Source organism: Gymnodraco acuticeps, unplaced genomic scaffold, assembly GCF_902827175.1.
Source record: "Gymnodraco acuticeps unplaced genomic scaffold, fGymAcu1.1, whole genome shotgun sequence".
Classification (NCBI taxonomy): domain Eukaryota; kingdom Metazoa; phylum Chordata; class Actinopteri; order Perciformes; family Bathydraconidae; genus Gymnodraco; species Gymnodraco acuticeps.
In genome coordinates this window covers 4464633-4486345 of record NW_022989810.1, presented here as the reverse complement: position 1 = coordinate 4486345, position 21713 = coordinate 4464633, and the positions used below count along the sequence as shown (strand labels likewise).

The 21713-nt window shown below is 39.9% G+C and overlaps 1 protein-coding gene across 1 annotated transcript in view; it reads right to left on the bottom strand.

The window, feature by feature from the left end:
• The window catches only part of eif3ea (eukaryotic translation initiation factor 3, subunit E, a), a 35062-nt gene extending 22975 nt beyond the window's left edge, over positions 1-12087 (bottom strand). The window contains exons 1-5 of the mRNA XM_034229488.1: positions 11951-12087; positions 10871-10988; positions 10533-10650; positions 7791-7833; positions 6501-6605 (exon numbers count right to left, since the gene is read on the bottom strand). Of these exons, the coding sequence (XP_034085379.1) occupies positions 6501-6605; positions 7791-7833; positions 10533-10650; positions 10871-10988; positions 11951-12040 (474 nt within the window). The 5' untranslated portion in view covers positions 12041-12087. The remainder of the gene's footprint in view (positions 1-6500; positions 6606-7790; positions 7834-10532; positions 10651-10870; positions 10989-11950) is intronic.
• Between the last annotated feature and the right edge of the window lie 9626 nt (positions 12088-21713).

Here is a 21713-nt window from a genome sequence, read left to right as displayed (position 1 = left end):
GGATTCACAATCAGGCCAGCTGTAGAGAAGACCCTCTCAGCTGGAACGGAGGTTGCGGGTATAACAAGGTAGGCTATAGTATATAAGTTTAATTTGGCATAGTTTGACCTCTACACCGCACTCACTAACCTGGTCCAAATATTTCCACACATTACTCCTTTTTGACGCCATGTCTGTTGTGTAGGACTCTTCTTAGAGTGTAAATAATTACCGGACTATGACTGGTAAAATATGTTGAATACCGGCAAAACTAAATCTCTCCTGTCAAAATGTCTATGTACTTTGCCGCCACACACGGTTGCCAAGCAGCGCTTATTGTTGTTTAGGCTGGCCACTCATGTGTCGCGAGTGTTGACAGGGGGGCGGGGGAGCACGCTCATGAACCTCGCAACGGCTGCGGAGCGCATTTTCGCCGCATTTGGGCCTAAGATGAGGTTTGAGTCGGTGTGATCTGCGTGTAGGGAGGGGCAGCAGCCATATCATTAGCTAGAACTAGCTAGATCTGATGGATTTGGACCTACACGCGAGTGAAGTATAACCGGACACGAGAGAGAGAGATCAGCACCTGCAGCTCTGCCCGCTGTGAGGGACCGGTGAGCGGAGCAAAACACACCTTTAGACGTCACCTAACACATTTAGCTATGGCACTGTCGTATACAATGAATTATTCAATTTGATAATATGTAATCAACTTAGGCATCACTCCCAAAAAATAAAAAAATAATAATTAACTCATATTCGAATACCTGAATAATTTTGAATATTCGATGAATCGTTCTCATCCCTACTATATGGGCTTAGTTGCAGCAAGCATTTCACATCTGTTGTCATGTTTGCTGTTAAGAGTCCAACAATTTAATATTATAGTTTCCATAAAGTTAGAGTATACACAATAGAAAAGAACGGCCAAATCTGATGAGGCAGAGGCCCTAGAATTTTTCTTCATGGATATGAGATCACATGCCATAACACAGCATGCTATAACACTTAAATAAAGAAGAAAACTGTATTAATATCAACAGATTTATTAAAAAATATATTTGAATCCTCCAACATTACAAGCCAGAAATAGCCAAAAGTGTGCAAATGACTTAAATGAATTGAAAAATGAGCTGACCTCTGATGGGAGGTGCAGACACACTTCACAAAGGGATGGCAGAAAACTCTGCACAGTACAAGCTTTGATGGAAAAAGCTAATCACGTACAACGAGTTGGAGCACTAGCCAATATAATTGCAAGTGTTAAATAGTGATGTCACTATGTTATTGAAGTAAACAAAGGAGTCCAATGGAGGCGTTACAGGCAGGGTGGGGGGTGTGTGGGAGAAAAACTTCCTCTGATGTGAACTTTGGGATTTAAGCCTTTGCAGACCATTTACATGCACACAAACCTATTCAACGTTAGTCCATGTTTCCAGTGAGATTTGCTTTGTTAAACTTTTTCTTTGCAAGCTTGACCCCATCAGTCTTGAGAATGATAATTACAATAACATCCTTCCATTACCTTGGGTAACTGTCGTTATCACAAAGTAATTAGGCTGAAATATGAACTGACGCTAACAAGACACATCTTTGTGAGCATAATCACTCTGAAAAAAAGTTGCAGGCTACTGTTTCTGATTTCCAGAACAGTCTAAAACAAACAAAAAGGGGAATCAGGTAATGGAACACAGGTTGAGAATGCCTCTGAACCTCGGCCGAGGCAATCACTCGCAAGTAGTGGACATTGGACTACACCCTAGGGCTCATGGGAAACTCTGTGCCACGATGGTTCACGATAACGGCAAACACCAGACGCAAAGACATGAGTCAAGCAGGAAGTCAGGGTGGGTGTCTGCTGAGTGGCCAGAGAAACCGAGATCCTAACCACACGCCCCCGTAAGCCGTTGGACAGCCGCTAAAGTGGACCGTGAGACACGACAGATGTCCAAGCAGAGGAAACACTATAAAAAGAACAGGTTTCCGCTGGAACCCCACAAATTGGCGAGATTATTTGGAGATAGAGGGTTTGAGTTGCACTCTGATAACATTTCCACTAACGAGACGGTGGCAGGTAAGGGGAAAGTATTTGGAAAATCTCCCCTAGTATTTCCCCAAAGGAGAACACAGTAACTTGGTGTTTCCATCCATCTAGTGGAGTAACAGAGTTTCTTTGATCACAGAGCACAACTTGAGTCCATTACGAATGAAAGTGCAGAAGTCACAAGAATGATCAGTATTGTAACAGCTAGAAGAAGAAAATAAATTGGCTCCACTGCCGGTAGAAAGGTCAACGTTTCATCTGGTGAAAGTGTTTTGTTTGTTATTTTTTCCCTCCCCTGTAAGTCCCTGCCTGCTACGTTTGGCTGACCTCCAGGTCATTATGGCAGCTTTCTACACACACACAAACACACACACAAACACACACAGTCTGGCTTTCACTAGTGGCCACGCTAGAAAAGTTTCAGTACCTGGGTTTTTCCAGCAGTTACCTTAAGTTTCCATTGGTTTGTGAAATGGGCACACTTTCGCTGACTGACCAGCAACAATAAATTGACTGTGCTGGGGATCCGTCGGGATACTCAATCTTTATTCTTAACATTCAATCCCTGCATTAAGTGATGATATGAATAAGTTGCTCTTTTCGGGCTAGGCCGCACTGTAACAAGACCTGGGGCATGGATTTTGCAAGGCTGGCTTCCTTCGTTTAATTGACTGGGTTTCCCACGTTAAATGCCTTTATGGAGCCTCACCTCTCCCATACGGGGGGAGGGAGAGACAGACAAGGGGCCTGTGAGGATGGGAGGTCCACTAAAGACGGAAAAGAGGGGAGGGGGAGAGCAGTATACAGACTCCTAATGAAATCCATTTCTACCTTTTCCTCGGCTAAAAAGCTTTTTGCATTGTCAAGAGTAAGACACAGATATCTAGTTACAAAGCCTGATCCGCCTGGAACTTAAAATGAGGGGTATAACTATTTGAGGGGTAAAAAGAAAAAAATAATCTGTTGGACTTTGTACAACATACCTCAATTAAAGCAATTTTGGTTTTATTTAGACTGAGTTGCAAAGCCATAAACAATTGTTGTTGGAACAGTGGGATATATCCCTTGAAAGCTTTTGAAGACTTTCCTTAATGCCTTTTTTTTGTTTTTTAGGGCGTGGAAGTGGAAAGCTAGGGCGAATTACCCTTCATCTTGTCTCGGATGTGACTCTTCCTTCTGCAGATTTAAGCAGATCAGTGAAAAACCCATCATATGAAGTACCCAACTGCTTTGGGTTAAGAGGGTTGTTTGTAGAGAAGAGGGTTCATCATCGCTCCAATTGCCTGCCAAGTTTTTCACTCCGACATATGAATGTGCATGGCTAGCCAGAGTCAGTGACATCCAAAAGACAACAGTGTAGTATCAGATGTCAATTAGAATGGGAACAAAAAGGTTGTCTAAAATGTTTTTCTCTCTAATAAATAGACAAAATGTTGATCTTATTCTAGCCCATTCTCTCAGGGCTGGCTTTGGCATTAGTCCTTGCTTCACCGCAAAGCTAAATGCTGAACCAAAGACAAACAAAAGCAGGAGGAGTCTTCCTTTGAGGACAAGTGAGTGACACTTGGAAAGCACTCACAAGGCTGGTTCCACTGGTCATTATAGGGCATTCAGTTGATTTGAACTTACTTACACTGGATGTCTTAAAAATAAAGCTACATTTGCGCTATAATTTGGGTTCATTTTTAAATGAGGCCAAAATCTAACCAACGGGGGAGGGGGGGTGCTACAAGCTTGAAGTTGCCTTACAATGTGCCCTTGAAGGCAGCTTCAGAGTAGGCTACAATTGACGCCACCAAGGTGCTTCTGCTTGCATAAGTAATGATAGAAGCACCTTGGATACTAACCTCAGATGCTGCAAAGTTCACACACTTGGTAACTGGTTGTGTGGTTGTGATAGTCAATGTGTGAAAAGGCCAGGGGCCTCATTTATAAACGGTGCGTACGCCAGTTTCTACGCAATGTTTGTGATTGATAAAATACTAACTTGACGGGAAAACGTGCGGTCCTCCATGCAAACTCTAACCCATGCGTACGCACTAAGCATGAAAACGGGAGAGACGAGAAACTGCGACACCGTTGGCAGAAGGAAGAATGGAGAGAAATATGTGGAAATAATACCATCAATAAAATGTTACCTCTCATTTATCATGAAGAATTCATTTTCAAACATTGATTAAAGCCAATCTTAAAATGATTAAACAAACGCCTGTTTGAGACTCCTCAGTGCACACAAAAACATAACTTGGAGAAATAAATACGGATATGTTATTGATCACCCCTCCATTATGTTCTCTTGTTAAGAAATGTTTTCTCATAAATGATGCGGTAAGCAGGAGGACAGAATTACGTCTAAACTGACGCCGTGTTGCATTTCTATAGGTTGGAGATACGAGCATGGTTTTATATACTATCATGTTTAATCGTGTTTTATGCCGTTTGCCAAGACTTGATAAGTCGCTCGTAAAACACAGGAGGTATGGAAGCTAAGAACACCATATGTGGTCAATTATACAGCTGATATAACACAACACATTGGTTGTATTTCCTTTAACTGGTGGATATAGAGTTGCTGCGGGGGGGGGGGTTGAGATGCACAGGCTGCAGTGGAGATGCTGCGCACAGCTGATCGACAGCTGGAACACAAACCACCAAATACAAAAACATAATTCAGATCCAGTCGTCATGACTCCACTCCGGGGGGATTCCCCGATCACTTCTTACAGTCTCTCATCAAGGGGGGGGGTCTCCTGTCCCCGGTACAAACACACTGCCTGAGGAAGGCTATGTGTATTGTTTTTGTCATTAACCTTTTTCGGGCCATTTATTTATTTATTTTGGTGACGATCCGACCTCCATGCTGCTACTCTGGTTCAAACTGCATCCACCAAACAATATAATTTATCTCCACCTCCCCAAAATAACCCACATCTGACACGGTGTGTTCTGTCGTCATTTCCTGCGATCTTCTTCCTAAAGTCAGTCAAAATGAATGAATGGGCGTTTCTTTGACTATTTATAGGCAAATATGGGCGTTACGTGAAGCCCGCAAAAGCTGCACCGCATTTCGAGTTGATTGTGATTTATAAAAAAGGGAAACCGTACGCAAGTCCTACGCCGGTACGCGGTGTTTTACGAATCGGAAAATGTCTGCGCGTATTTATTTGCTTTGTCCTACGTAAGCAACCTTCCCACGTGAATCCTACGCAAGGCTTTATAAATGAGGCCCCAGGTACATATTATATTTCCAAATGTCTTTCAGTATTGTCATACTGATATTTTGTACAAACTGTAAAGTCCACTGAGACAAATGTAACATTTGTGATATTGGGCTATATAAATAAACATTGATTGATTGATATTATATTTCCAAATGTCTTGGTTATTCTTCTCAGAATGTTTCTATTAAATAAAGAGTTGCTATATAATGGGAGCAAAACTATTTCCTCTTGGTCTAATTTCCTCCAACTTACTCCATCGGAACAAAGAGTGACATTACATTTTATATTACACAAGTGTTTATGTCACGTCACGTACAGGGGCGCAGTGCTTCAAAGCAATTGGAGCATTTTAAATATCAAAGCCTGCTGAAAACTTCTCGTTTGAAGGTACCTTGGACCTAAACGGTAGTCGTTTCTCAACATGTCTGCTACTCTGGAGAAAATCACTAAGAATACCCACTACAGCAAGGATGTTGCTACCTGCTTTAGTTTGCCTCTTTTCTTATAATGAAATAAAACCATAGATGAGATGATAAAGCTTAACGGTAAATCACACTTCACTAAGGCTAAACATTGCAGTACTCCGTCAGAACTGTGATTATCTTTCCCTGCAAAACACAGGTTTGCATTATCTTGAAAATAACCAAACTCTCTGTATTGTATTAAGTTGTCTTTTTCCTCCAGCTCAAATTGAATTATTTTGAAGATATAGTATGTGCACAAAAAACCCTTGCAAAATGTGTGTACCCCTCTCTACGCTAACTAAGAGATGCCTTGCATAACTTAAGGACTCCATAAGCCCAGAAGCCGTGACGAGGGACTCTCTGGCCACAGCACTCCAATCAATAAGCTGTCTACTGAGGCACGCCCGTGAGAAGACTACAGACAGATTATGCAGTCCACCACTGATCACTTGGCCCAGTCAAATATCCTCCTCCAGTCTTAGAGCGGCAGGCTCCCCCAATACAAAAGACGTGCAGGGAATGGAATAGGCACTGACGTAAGCTTTTCACATTCAATTTCTTCTAAGTGTTCTTTTCCTCTTCTATGCAAGCATTGGCATTTTGAGAAATTAAAGAAATATGGCAAACATAATGTGATGTTCTTTTTTTAATATGCCAGAGAAATGCCTTAAGCCAGTACACAAAATGGGGGTCATACAATACTATAGACTATCTGTTAAGGCATGCAGTCGTCAGCCAAACATCACTATTAAACAAGTGAACTGTTGTTGAACGACAATGATAAAGACTTACCAAGACGCGGAAGAAGTAGAGGTACTCTGCAGCGCCGGAGTAGTTTCCACACTCGTACTGGAACTTGGCGTATCTGTACAGCGTGTCCAAGTACTCCTGACGAAACTTCAAGTGGAATAGGAGAGTATCAATATCACAAACACAGGAAATGGGAAAAGTTGTCAGATGAGTATACAATACATCTTTTTTTAAATAGGTCATTGGGCTGTGTAATTTCATGCAGCTGTGGTGCCTAAGGACATCCCAGTTGTGTGTCATATTTGTTGTACCAGGGTAAAGATGTTGCAGTTAGTGCTAAAACGCTATGTCCATTTTCAACTGAAAAATAAAGGCTTACTATTTTGAAATTTGATTCAAATATTTTCTTATTCCACCCTCTCAAGTGAGATCATTTCCTTCATTTCTTTAAATAAAGGTTACTCTCAACTAAATATTTAGGGGTATTCAGACTTTTGGTCAAACAAAACATTTAAAGACTACACGTGATTTAGTAAAACTGTGAAGACTGTTTTGTGATTGATTGAAAATCAGTCAGTAGTTTCAGCCTTAGTTGCCATTGTAACAATATGACTTCTCAAACATCTGGGCTACATCAAATATATTTTAGATCATAACTAAAGTGCACATTTTTTTTAATTTTCATTTATATTTGTAGCACTAACTTTTTTTTTTTCCTGGATGTTGTGGCACACCACTTCCAAATGAATGTCGAGTAAACACTGCCATAGCGTGTCAGTGGTATTTCTCTCTGAATGGCTAGATGATATTTCACTTTTGTGACAAAACTGGCACAAAGTGGTCACGCGAACTGAATTAGAAAACATATTTAGGGCTATCCTTTCAGGCCTACTATATTTAACTGTCCTTCCTGCTGTCCAGTATCTTACTGCACTGACGTCAGGCCATTCACTAAAGATTCAGTGTAACGCCCAAGCCTTTCCCACAGCGTGAGGTGCACTGAGGACAGCCTGCAGGTCAGCGGGATACCGGAATGGGAGGGGACCGACGGAGGGGAGGGGAGGAAGCCAAACATCACAGTAAATATAGAACCTCCGGCATTCTTGCGGCTCCGTCCACGGGTCCCGAGCTCCTCCATTTATTCTTGACAATTCACCACAGAATGTAAATGTCCGCAGGATTTGTGCAAGCCATACAAACCCCGAAAATGAGTTAAGGGTTTTGGGAAGTAACTCTGCATTTCCCTGCCCCTCCCACATCGCCCCCCCTTGAAACAACAGCCATGGGAAATGCAGTGGAGAAGTGAGATGTCAGCAGATCGGGCCAACTTACGTTATGTTTCTCTGCCAAATAGTCAAAGAGCATTCGTCCATCTCTGCAAGAAAAAAGAAACACAGTTCCTGGAGTTAGAGGCAGTTTAGCTTGAATCGCCGTTTGCCTGACATCCTGGTGTTTGGAGTCCACAACCAGGTACATTTTTCCACTTCTGGTCAAAATCAAGAGATGTTTTTAGATGAACACCATTTCACTTTTAAAACAGAGTGATGGGCTGTTTATTACATTTGGTTTGGTTACTATGGAGACATGTCTAGGTCTGGAAAGGGAATACAGATGTTTCAGTACTGCCCAGTCAAAATAAAAAAAGGTATACATTTTCTCTTATTGTGTGCAGTAGAGAAGTTCCCTATGGAGGGGATTTCGGGATTTTAGCCTTTGCAGACCATTTACATGCACACAAACCTACATAACACAACACAGGAAAAGGAAAGCACCTAAAAGCATAATAGGGCCTCTTTAAATAAACATATGAAAGGTGCGCAGTGGGTTTTTTCCATGTCTATTTTAGCAAGATATTTCAGCAAAGTTGCAGAAAAGATAAAGCTTTATTAATACAATGAATATTATTATGGTATTTGATGGCAGTGCAATATTGTTTTCAACTTGTAAAAAAAAAAGAAGTCAAATAGCGCAAAGCTTTCAAGACAAAAAGTCTTGAAAGCAGATAGATGTTATCTCTACCCAAAATCACAACATGTTTTTATCCATGAAAATATTATGCTTCAACCCATATTTGTTCGTTTAGCCTTTCGCCAACATTTGAACCACTTTTCCACTGACGAGTTGAAGTGATTCAGGAAAGTTAATTTAATAAAAAAAGGATTGTTTTGTCTTTTTAATTGAGTTGTAAAATCACAAGATATAAAAAGGAGGGTATTTCAGGGGTATGTTGTTATAGAGGGATGGTCTAAGTAAGCTCCTTGCTGACTCCCCTGCAGTAGGGAATGTCAACCTGCTGTGCATTGTGGGGACACAGATCGTAATAAATTATCTGAGCCATTGACCACAGCTTTGAAAAATCTATTTTCCTTTCCTTTTTTTTTTATCTGCGATCTATCCCTCCTCTGGGAAACAGAATGGGCCACAAAATATTATTCCCACTATGTCTTCAAATTGGAAAAAAATGAATGAATTTGGCTTTGTGATATTTAGATGAGTCAGCTGCTGGGCTGTTCAACAAGTTGCAAAAGTTTATAAAATAAAGGTCTGCACAGCATTACTGCCACCTTCTGCAATGAAAAAGTCAGATAGCCATGGGCAGCATGTTGACTCAAAAAAGCCAAAAGTTGTTTTTAATGCTTTGACAAATCCAACCAGAAGAAAACACAAATCACCCCAATGGTGATCATAATCCGCAGAGTGGGTCTCTGTGATTGGCGGATTGTTTATAGATATTGTACTAACATGATTTATTTGCCATGGCTTGGCTTTGTTTCTGGCTTCAATAGTTCAAATAAAGCCTTCTAAGGCATGCAGGTCTATTAACTAACTGTTCAATACAAGTACTTGGAGCATTAAGTCCTTTTACCGTCTAAAAGGCTTTGAGTGTATTTGACAACAGACATTGGGGTTCAAATAGCAACCCTTTTCTCATTTGCATCATTGTATGATCCTCTAATGCTGAAATTATGTTTAAAACAAGCCACTGCATTAAGTATAATTTAGCTTATAATGGTGGAATTAAACCCGTTGCATGTCCTTCAGCTTTAGAGAGAATTCTTCATTGAACCCAGATGACTTTCCTATTGTTTAACAAATGCAAGGGAATGAAGAAAAACAAATGTATAACTTAAGACATGATTCCTCATTGAAAAAGGAGGTTTAGTTCCTTTATGTATCCTGACAGCAAACAAACAATAACATAGACATTTGTTAAGTCAATGTTGCTTTTACAAGGCTTCAAATCTCACAAAACATTTCCTACAAATCTGTGTCTTAAATAAACACATATCCACAGCCAAACTAAAACTAAATAACTAAATGGTATAAACTGAAAAGAGCTGAAAATGGCAAATGCTTCTGATTAACTGTACACACTAGCCAAGAAACAAAAGAAAGGATGAAGACCGAATGTGACCGCACTATTTTAATCACTGTAGACGACCATACAGTCTTAATAAGGCTAACCACAACGTCTTGCATCTGCCTTTTCTCACAAAAACCCTGAAAAGACTCAATATATATTTCATTGAATATGCAGTTCCATGGACTTTATGAAAACCCTCTAGAATTATGCTATGCAGTCTAGCAATTCAAATAACAGGTTTTAGAATCACGAAATGTAAGACCATAAAATAGAATTTACAACATCACTAATGGTGCGTTCACACCGAATCAAAGAGCAATGTGGCCTCTGTTACTTGCACGAGTTTGACCGCGGCATTATTTCTTAACTCACGCCACTCAAACTAGATGCGCCAGAGAGTGGGCAGGGCTTATCGCCATCTAGATACTGGTTTGTATTGAGTTAAACCTATACAAACAATTGCTCAATAACTACCTTATGATACTGGTAGGTAAAACATTGGAATTATTGTATTGTCAAATAATTTGCGTTGGCAGACACAAATGTGCATCTTTGCAATGACTTTACATGGTATCATAAAGTGCGAACAAATTGGCTTTGAATCTGGTGTGAACGAGACATGGCTTTACTAAAAAGCTATTTTAGGATATTGATTAAATAAAGATTAAAAAAAGACACTAGTCTTGATTAAAATATAAAACAGGCTTTACCTGGTGGACTGCATCTGCCTTGTTGTCTCCGGGTCCTCAAACATTTTCACAATGGGCTCTGTCTCTGACTGCAGCTGCTTCAGCTGGGCCACCACCTCTGTCCTCTTCTCCTTTAGGGCTGACAGAGAAAGTTATTAGCTACAGCATCACCATATAGTCTGCACTCAAGTACAGAAAACACTGGGAAACATGTTTACTGCTAAATACATTCTCAATAGAGTGATTGGTGTAGAGCCCTTTAAGTGTTCTATGAAGCAATGTTAATATGGTTGTGTGTTTGTGTTATTAGTTGATAAATACATATGTGGAGTGTGTATTAAATAAGCTTAAACACTTACTTGGGGGTATGTCCTTCTCAGAAAAAAGGCTTCTGTACACATCCATGGCGAAGTCCACCATGTTGGTATCACTGAGGAGGTCCAGTTTTCCATGAAGCAGCTCCTGCTCATTGTAAATCTAATGAACATGGACAGTAGAAAAACAGAGTTGAGGAGGGGTGTTTGTGTACAATATTATTATAATATAAAAGTTACAACAAATGGAATACCGGCTAACATTAGTGTAACGTCACTGCTAGCCACATATGCAAATGTAAGCAACATTGTTAGCTTTCAAGCTAAAGGTTAGCTTAGATGGCTAACGCTAATGCGTAACAGGCAGTGTCTGCTGGCGCTAATAGTTGTTTATATGTTCCTAAATAGTGTTAATACATGTTTACAGTGTTAAGCGATAAGCCCTAATAAGTATGTTACGCTGTTATAGGAAATTAACTACTCTTTTCAGCTTCCAAGGCTCAGCTATGGCTGTTTTATTTCACTGTAAATAAGGAACCTACAGGGTGGCAACAACAGAGACAGCTAAGTTGCAGAGTGATCATGTGTATGGTTATGAATCACCAAACAGTTGTGTACAACGTATGTACTATGCTATTAACTTAAACTCTTAGTTTAACAAAAGGCACAGTTCTAGAATCATCTGAATCTGAAATAGCGCGTGGTTGACGCCACCATTGTAAAGTTAATCACAGTCAATGAAGCACTTCCGATACTTTTTTTCAACGTAAACAAATATTATTTTCACATTACATATTATATTCATTATTTGTGCTGTATTATTGAATTGTAATACACCTCATGCTTCCATGTTATTGCTAAAGCATCGTTATCCAATTTATTGTGTTCTGTTTTCCTCAACAGTTACTGTTTTTATCTGTGACGTATTTTACCGCTTTTATTTTGAAGGCAGAGAGCTGCACTTCCGGCTCCACCCCGGTTAAATGTGGCTTCTTTACACAGCAAGAGAAAACATGACTATCTCTTAGGCGCACATGGCTTTAAAACCCGTTCAAACGCCGTTTATAGTTTCGTAAAATAACAAAAAAATGTAACGGAAAGTTTAAGTGATAATAAAGTTCTTACCTCTTTGACAGAAAGGAACTCAAGCAGAGGAAAAACGAGATGACGGTCCAAAAAGTGGGCAATTTTGGTGGTGAGGTCGTATTCCGCCATCTTTGCTCCGGTGAAAAGGAAACGGATGTATGTCACTACTGGGTTAAGGCGGCACTGACCAATTAGCGACATTCTCACATTCTCATCAAGAAATACAGTAAAACAAGACTTATGATGCTGCTATGAAACATGCAATACAATAAAAAAGAAAAATATTTGTTTCTTTATGAAAAACACTATTTACTATTATTAATAATAAATCCTTTATTTCTTTATGAAAAACACTGTTTACTATTATTAATAATAATCCTTTATTTCTATGACAAGCAGGTCAGTTAAGTGTTTAAGATAAATTCAATGACAGTAAATATCCAGCTCTCTGTTATAGAGAATTGGCGTACGTTTCACCGAGAACTAACCTTTCCTTCTTGAGCATGTATGGACATATCTTCTTATTTGTTTTTGCTTCATTGTTTCTCAGACGGACACATGACTTGCAGACCTTTCAAAATTCCTATAATTTCCTTGTAGTGTTGACAAAGTGAAACAATTCATTTATCGAATCAAATGCAATTCAAGGTTTAGTTACATTTTAACACAAAGGCTTCCTTCCAGGCTCCAGACACCACACATCTTCCTTTTTTCTAAAAGCCTTTATGTTACTGTGAACGACTTTTTCCCAGGAGCCAAATACAGTCATGCTGAAGCCCCAGTCACAAGCATGCTTAATTTGAATGAAAACAACCAGATCATTTCCAATCATTTGAATTTTCCATAATGTAAGAATGTCTTCACTGTGCATCTGAAGATCCTCCTTTCTCCTCCTTTACTTCAGTAGCTACCTCATAAAGGGGCCCCATGTGTCCCATGTGCTCAACAACAGCCAATATCAGCCACTGAATGGCCCATGTCCCAATAGTCTTCACTAGTACCTTCTTTTCCTGACAACCGCACGCCACTGTCTTGTGTCTTCACACAATTCTTCCCTTGTTACCACTGGGCTCTCTCTCTTCAATTCCTACTTCTCCCCGCCGCCTGATGGCAGGTAGAAATGAGTCATAAACAGACACCACTCACTGTGGCCAGCTGCTGTTTTAGTGGGTGCTTCTAACACAGTCCGCTCTGGCTCAGTGGCAGCTCCCTTAAAATGAAAAAAAGAGGAAACACAGCGCTTACACTGCTGAAGCCTTCTTTGTTTCATCTGCATCATTTCCAGAAAGTTTTGCAGTAAAAAAAGGCACCCATACAATGATTTGGCCGGTTTGGCAACAAGTACCATTTAGGAATTTGTCTCTATTAGATCATTCAATTCATATAATGAAAAACTCCAGCCAGTTTGGCTGCCGCTACCTTGGCTTTATAAGGTCACAATGAAATACTTCCTCTGTTCTTGTTGTTTTTATTACAGTTTTCACTAATGTGAGCACCTAAAATATGCATTTCTTTAAGTTTATGTGATCTTTCTGTGTGTGTGAATATTCTGTCACTTCTGAATTCCTGCTGAGTATTTTCATTTTAAGTATGATTTAGGACAAATGCTTTGTTTCTAGAGAGAGACAGATACGTAGGGATGATATTGTTTTGGAGGCCAACTCCAAAGTCGTATAGTTTTATGACTTCACTTTACCTCCGCTAAGCTAAATGTGGCTAATGTTTGACGTGATGATGTTCCGTCTCATTTAGTCCTTTGTTAGCAACGGCTGTTTTTAAGACACATAGAAGCTTAAGACATTCACAAATAGAGTTTTTATTTTCATGTCATAGAACAAAACGGGAGAATCTCTTCAGCTTTTGTAAACCACAAATATTTTGTTAGTCTTTGATCAGAAGCGGTCAAATACAAACAAAGCTCCTGGTGGTAATAATGTGTATATCGGTGATGCATTTGAACACTTCAGGATGTTTTATATAAGTCATCTAATATAATGGTGATAATATATCTGATTAAATTAGGAAACACTTTTGGACAAGATAAGTGTTTTAAACAATGTAAGTTAAATATCTTATATATTAAAATAATAATATTCTTAGTTTTGGAGGATTTAAAGAAAACATCATTAACACTGAGGAGGGGCTAAGCTATGTTTCAACCCTCCTGTGTTGTGTCCCGTCAATTATGTTAAGTTTTGTCATGTTAGTTTAGTTTATGTTCCACTTCCTGTTTTATTTTGTACTCACCTTGTCTCATTGCTCCAAGAAGCCAGATCTAAGCCATTGCTTAAAGAGAGTCAGTGTTTTGCCTTTTTTCCCTCCATGAGAGCGCTTTACTTTTGTCAGTTTGTTCTTTCCTCTAAAAGAGTGATTTTGTTTTCTGCAAGTAAAGATTATTTTTTCTTCAAACCTTTTTGTCTCTGGGTTGTGCATTGAGTCCTCCAAGCTATTGAGTCAAGGTTCCTAACATCCTGAACGCATTAATCATTTGTGTAAAGTCCTTTACCGAGCAGAAAAACGGTTTGTGTCCTTCCAACTTTACTTTTGTGCGAAATGATTATAACGAAATAATTGCTCCTCTGTGTAACATAAACACATGCACGATGTTGTCAATTTTCAGTGTAGTTTGAGTTGGATTTGATGTGCAGGCAATAATACATGTTATTACTCAATATTAAATTAGGAAGCTGTGGGAAGAATCTTCAACAAAGCCAATAAGCATTCTTATATAGGTTAAACACCACAAGTATAAATCCAAAATGACAAGAAAGCATGTGTTTTAAACACTGATGTCAAGGCCAAACTGCTTTGGTTTCTCTTGTTTTGACCAGACAATCTTGAGATAGTATTTTTGAAAAAACATTTAAATGTCCCTTCTGATTTTGTTCAGCTTTCTTTCCAGACAACTGTTGTTTTGCATCTTACATCCTAAAACATGTCAAATACAGACTTGACTCTTTGATCATTTACTGTGCAAAAACCTTATCCTTTAAATAATATGCAGTGTGTTTATTTTTACTATTATGCTAATGTTCAGGTTCATATTTGTATTTTCTGCATTATACTGTGACAGGTTTCCATGCTTTAATGTTCAAAAGTGCTTTATTTTTCTCATACTGCATGTGCTGTATACCTCTTTTCACCCTCTGTCTGAAACCAGGAGCCCATGCTCTCATTGGTTAGCTGGCCAGCTCTTGGTGATTAGTCAACCACTTGAGAGATGTCCCTTATCACATACAAGGGAGGCGTGTGGTGCAGTGAGTTGTGCGTTGGTGTTGGGATCAGGGCAGCACAGGTTCAAACCCCACTGCAGTCAGCATGTCGTTGTGTCCCTGGGCAAGACACTTCACCCCAAATTGCTCCTGTGGGGATTGCCCACAATATTGAAGTCGCTTTGGATAAAAGCATCTAACAAGTAACATGTGATGATGTGATGTACAATGTGTTGTCAAGCTAGCCAATCGAAGCGCAAGTGTTACATAGTGATGTCCCTATGTTAAGGAAGTAAACAAAGAAGTCCAATGGAGGCTTATCAGGCAGGGGGGGAGTGTGTTGTAGAGAAACTCCCTCTGGAGGAAACACAGGGATGTTAGCCTTTGCAGACCATGCACAAACGTCTATGACACACAACAGGAAAGGGAAAACTCAATAGGGCCCCTTTAATATTGTGATCGTCTATCTGTATTAAGCCTTTGATTTGTATAACGGTTGCTAATATAAGTCTCAGATATTCAGGAGTGTTTGTGGAGTGCATATTAAAATCTGCAAACCCAACAATCCTGGAGCCACATTAAGGCCTGAACTATGCACAAACAATGTTTTTTCAAAGGGTTTTGTGCCAACTTGCTTATCCATCCCCTTAGAGAAAAGCAAAGTCAAACACAACATTGCAGCGATTTGGGAAAATCTGCAGGGGGTGATGGAAACAAACAATAAAGTAATTCAGAGGGATGGATCCAGGCAATTTCCTGCTGGACACTCAGTAATATCTTGAGTATCAGCTATCTTAATCCCATGATGCTTGCAGACAAACTCACGCTAAACAAACAAATGAAGGCTACTTTCTTTAACTTTATTAAATAACTGTGGCCATTACACAGCTCATTACACACAGTGGGATCGATAAGCATGGCTCCAAATGGAAAGAGGGGCTGTGCAGAATGTACGCATGGGGCACAAACTTCATTATTGAAATCCTCTGACGTGGCAATGTGGTTTTACAGTTGCTCTATTAACCTGCTTTTATGCACCACAAACAGGTAAGCGATAAGACACAGATTTTAAGTTTAAATAGTCAAATATTTAGGAAGTGGATTAGTCGAGCACCATCAAAGCTGTTGGTACATATTTTATTTTCAACATAAAAATGTTTTCTGGTGATTTAAGTAGATTTATATGCAATCATCAGAATAAGAACATTGTATTCATTGTGGGGGTAATTGGGTTTTGTGACAGTTACACTATTTGATAATGAACAATAAAAGTGGTGTATGAGTATTAAGATAAAGGAGTTTTCAGTTTTGCTGTTGGAAGCATTACATCCAAAATAAAATAAATAGAAAATATTGCAACAGATTGTAGAATCCTAAAGAAAAACATAATTTATTCCAAACTATTAAGCAGTATAGATGCGTCAGTGAAAATATATTTATATAAATGTATAATATAACAATGTATTTGAGTTAGGGCATATATACAGTTCACAGTGCTTCAGATTTAATGAGTTGATTCACCCAATTATCCGATTATTGAGGTGAATAGAATATTTCTTTAACAAAATTCAAAAACAACATCTCTGTCCAGAAACTGTTCCGTTGACAAAGCCACATCCAGACCACATGGCCAATGGTTTCCATACCCAACCTTACAAATGCCAATGTATCCCCCTGCAAACAAGATATAATGTGTGTCTTTTTCAGGTGCTTGGAGGGCGGGTTTTATTACTTTTGGATCGAGCAAGTTTAGCTGTTTCCCCAAGTTTCGGCAAGAAAGGAAATGAGCACATTTCCCAAAGACGTCAAACTGCTCCATTAAAGCCAAGGCAATGTGATTACTGCAAACCGATTGTTGTTTGTCAGATGTATGGATACAGTTCACGGTGGTCTGCTCTCTAACATAACTAGGACTTGGCGATGCTTCTGCAACTTCGTAATCTCCTCCTGCCAATGTGCTTTTCAGTCAACCCAACCAACATTGTGACTGAAACTAATGATTTGTTCCCAGCAACTCCCAGAATCCCCAGCCAGGCGAGAAAAAAAGGAGGTTTGGGCTATCAAAAAACACATATCTGTCTCTTTAAATCAAAGCAGTTGGCACACCCCATACACAGGATTAACACAGGGATGCTGTCAAGACCACCAACACATGTCAGCATGCTAAACAGTTATCCTTCATGTTTGTCTTGCAGAAAATACTCGTGGCCTTAATGGGATCAACTCAAAGGGCGTTGGATTGATGGGCCAAATATTCCATGAACAACCTCAGCTCTCCAGTTCCCTGAAAGCTTTCTTGGTCAACAACTGAATCCAAAAGAGAGGGAGAGAAAAGTACACTGCCAGAGACACCCACCACTGGCCTTGCACTAATATCTGTCAAAAAATAAATCAATAAGACCTGAAGATGAACGACTCGCCGCTGCATGTTGCAAAGCCAAGCATCCCCGTTTTCGAATCAGGATTCCAAGGATCTCATATGAATTTCAATGATTCCTTTTGTACACTTTTTAGATATGCATCACCTCGCCCCGAGTGTGTGTCAGGTTATAAATCAGCAGCCAACACTCCTGACTCGGAGCCCAGTGCTGACTTCAACACTGTCACATTGGATGGTGATGGGATGAAGGTTATTGACCGACCAGAAAGCAACTTTAAAAAGATCTTCCAGTGATCACCCAATGGCACCAAGCATGGCAGAACATCTGCCCGACATATGTCTGCTGCTGCATAAACAAGGAGTGACTTGTACTCTCACACATTATTACAGAAGGCACACAGGGGAGTCCATCAATATTACCTCATTCACACCAACGCAACTCCGGTCCAAGCTCCGTGCTAGAGCTTTTCAGGTTCAGAACCGGTTCTTCGGTTTAGCTCCGGCTCTTTTCACACCGCCCAGAGTCCGACTGGTGCTGCGTCATTGCGTCATCGTTTGCGTCATGACGTAACCGTTTGCGTGCCTGCTTCATAAAGCAAAACCGCGCGGAAACCCCTCACAGCTGACACCGACAACAACAACAATGGCCGATTGTGCTCCAGCTTCCTCTGCACCTCTTCGGAAGACCAGATTCCCAGTAGGTAGCTGGTCTCTTCAGTGGACCACTGCTGCTTGTTAAGTTTCTCCATCGTTGTGTACAAGCTGGATAAAACGCCGGCTTTTTGTTGTTGTTCAGGAGTTGATCCCGCCCCTGCCCCCGCCTCGACGTAAGCGTGACGTACTGTATGCGGTGCTTTTGCTCTAGCCGGACAATTTGTTGGTGCTTGAAACGAACCGGATTCCGGAGCTAAGAGGCTGCTCCGCTGCGGTGTGAACAGGAAAACCCGGTGCTTTTCAAGCTCCAGCTCCGAACTGGCCCTGAAACACCGTTGGTGTGAATGACACAGTGACCCCTCTAATGCTTCCTAGCTCTTCTCGTAATGCACAACTTCACTTTTCTTCTTCAATTTTCTTTCAAAGCAAGGCAGAGAACATAGTGCAATTTCCAAATGTACGGTCACGAACATTCTTACCAGAAAAAACGATAAATGGTAAATTACTGTTTTTTGGAAGGGATTTGAGTATTCCTCTTCCCGTGAACTTAAAATGTGTGTAATCGTTTATGTAGCTAATTGGAGGCCTTTGAATAAAACCATGGAAAGACAGAGCAGTTGAACATAAGCCATGACTTCTTTGTATGTCAAACCTCAGCTTGGACCCCTTGAGAGGTTGTTGAAGAGATTTATTAATCAAGTTGGAATCATGCAAAACATAGTGCTGCAATGAAGGAACTTCAACAGCTGCTGTAATTTAGAATGGAGATTATGTGATTCTTGGATAGGAGAGGGAAAGAAATCTCAATATTTGGCTCCGAGGTGTCAACATTGTCACTTCGCTGCCAAATACTCTCTTAGAGATCACAGTTTCAATTGAATAAGACTGCATGAGGGTTATGCAAGATTAGGCGCAAATATGAAATCCTTTTACTGTAATAAATTCCAGGAGGAGCAATGAAATGTGTTCATGTGGAAATCAATGCTCATCACAGCTTGTAGGGATGAGTTTATCACATTCTACTTGTCAATGCCATCACCTACAAGGAACTTCTTTGAAGTAATTTCATGCATGGTGAGGTTCAAACCTTGTTGAATTCAATGAGAATTTGCTATTAACCCAATCTCGCTATACTTAATACACTACATGCGGTAATACTCCAATCCACAAGCGATCGCGCCACTACCCGGGTGTCAGGGGAGCAAAACATCCTAAGCTCCGTACCATGTGAGCAGCATCAATAACCAGCGTGGTGCTGCTCCGACACAGGGCTGAATATTGTTCTTGGCACGGAAGCCGAGAGAGACAAGGGCAGGTTGGTTAGGAAGTCTAATTGTGTGATGTGCCATAATTTCCCGCTCAGGGCCTCTCACTCAGGATATGGGCGAGGTCAAAGGTGCAATACAGGGACTCCATCAGAGTCATCTGTACGGAGTTATTCGCAGCGAGGTGAAAGCAACTTGCTCAGACAGGGGACCTAATCAGATTTCAAAGCAAACACAGTGCCGCGCGGCTCCAGAAGGCTGAATCCAAACATTGGCGCTAATTGCATCTGTCTTCATTTTCCGCAACTGACTGTACAACACCAACGAGAAAGAAAACCTAGCTGGAATAAGAACTATTTGGAAAACCGCAGAGAGCACCTCAGACGCCTCAATTTTCAGTCCATAGCTGTTCATTTTAGAGATTGCCAACTCTGATTGCTTCTGTCAGAAATCAAAATATAATTTCTGTGAAGTGTTTCTACCGGAATATTTCTTCCTATTTTTCATACATGGAGACCGAAAGGGAAAATATATATACTGTATGCTTGTCCTGTGTGCCATATGAGGGGGCTATCTGCATGGAAACCTACGTAGGCACCAGTCAAGTCGTACAATTTGGGTTTTCAGATGGCCCCAATTCATCTCCCATATTGGGACATTTCTGTACAAGAAGGCTGCTCCAAGTTAAACAGGCGCCTTATGTGAAGAGGTTTTTTTTTCACCACCACATCCAGCTGCATCTCAAAGTTACAGACAGCTTGTTCACAGAGCACTTTCCGCATCATGTCCCTGAAATCCCAAGGGTCACACCCACTGTAATAAATTGTTTTTATTGCAGGTCACTGCTAGGCCCCCTGCCTTCAGTGGCACCTTGGCAGACAAGGGGGAAGCCCTCTGCCCCAGAGGACAGTGTGCCATTGTTTTAATGTGGTTCCTTTGGTATTTTGGCTCCCAACCACAAATTAACCGACTGCCATGTGCAGACTTGAAAATTACAAGTGCACCCAAAGCCAAAGCTTATTCGTAACCTAAACTGTACATAGTGTTATTATTTGCATCCCTGACAGAGATGATGACATTTCATTATTTCCTTGTGCACTTGCTCATTATTGATGAAGCTATATTACAGTGTCAGTGTCCTTGAGAGGGATAACAACCTCTCCTTGTTGTCCTGTCACTATATCACATCGACAAAGTATGCATGGTACTGGATATGACATCAGATCTCGGAAATGTCTATGTAAGCAGGTTTCTGCTGAGTCCACATCAACAAGTGTGTAATGTGGTAAGAGAGAAGTGTGTAAGCAAGCATACACAGCGAGGGGATGAGATTCACAGAGGCTCCTGGGGGAAATCAGGATATAATGTTCAGTTGTGCGTGGAAAGCACATTTGATGTTTTCTATGCAACTGATAGATTAGGCTCAGCAGACTGTCCTATCTAATACTGAGGTGGATTAAATATAATTGGAAATGGAGCATGAGAGGAACATCATCTGGATTGTACATATCTGCTAACCATCACACTGCATTAGGAAAATGTAGGTTTGCAGCATATTGAACTTACATTAGCCCTGTGCTTAAACCAGAAAATGTGCTATTTGAGCCTGAAACTCAAAATCACCAGTTTTTAACCCGAATGCAAAAAGTGTCAATATATCAATAATCAAATCAGTGTGTACGCTTTATAAATCAATCAATCAGTCATACCATTATAAAATAGGACACTATGTGCGTTGCAAATACAAATAGTATTCATTACAATATTCCTGTATTGTTCTAAATTGTGTAATTTAAAAAAAATGTTTTATCTTAAATTAGTTCGCTTCTTATTAAACTCATCTTGGCTCTTTTCTGTTGTAACAAATGTAAATGTCCCCTCTGTGGGACAAATAAAGGTATTCTGATTCTGACATTAGTACAATCTTTAAAAAAAATTGTAAAATAACAGGACACACGTATAAACGATGAGCTATAGCATTTCAACTATAAATAAAGAATAAACATTACTACACTTAAAGGTAGTATTAATAATAATAATAATAATAATAATAATAATAAACATAGTAATAATAATAATATTACAGTAAAATCAAATACAAAATAATAATTATTTTATGTGAGCCTTCTTGATACAAACACCTTTGAATAAATTGAAGGAATTGTGTCTCTATAAAAATAGGATGCTCCTAGTAAAATAAAAAAACATAAACAAAAACATCATCATACTCAAAATAAATGAGAATTGTTTTACCTCAATATAAATGGTACGTCCCCTGCTGGTAAGCCATG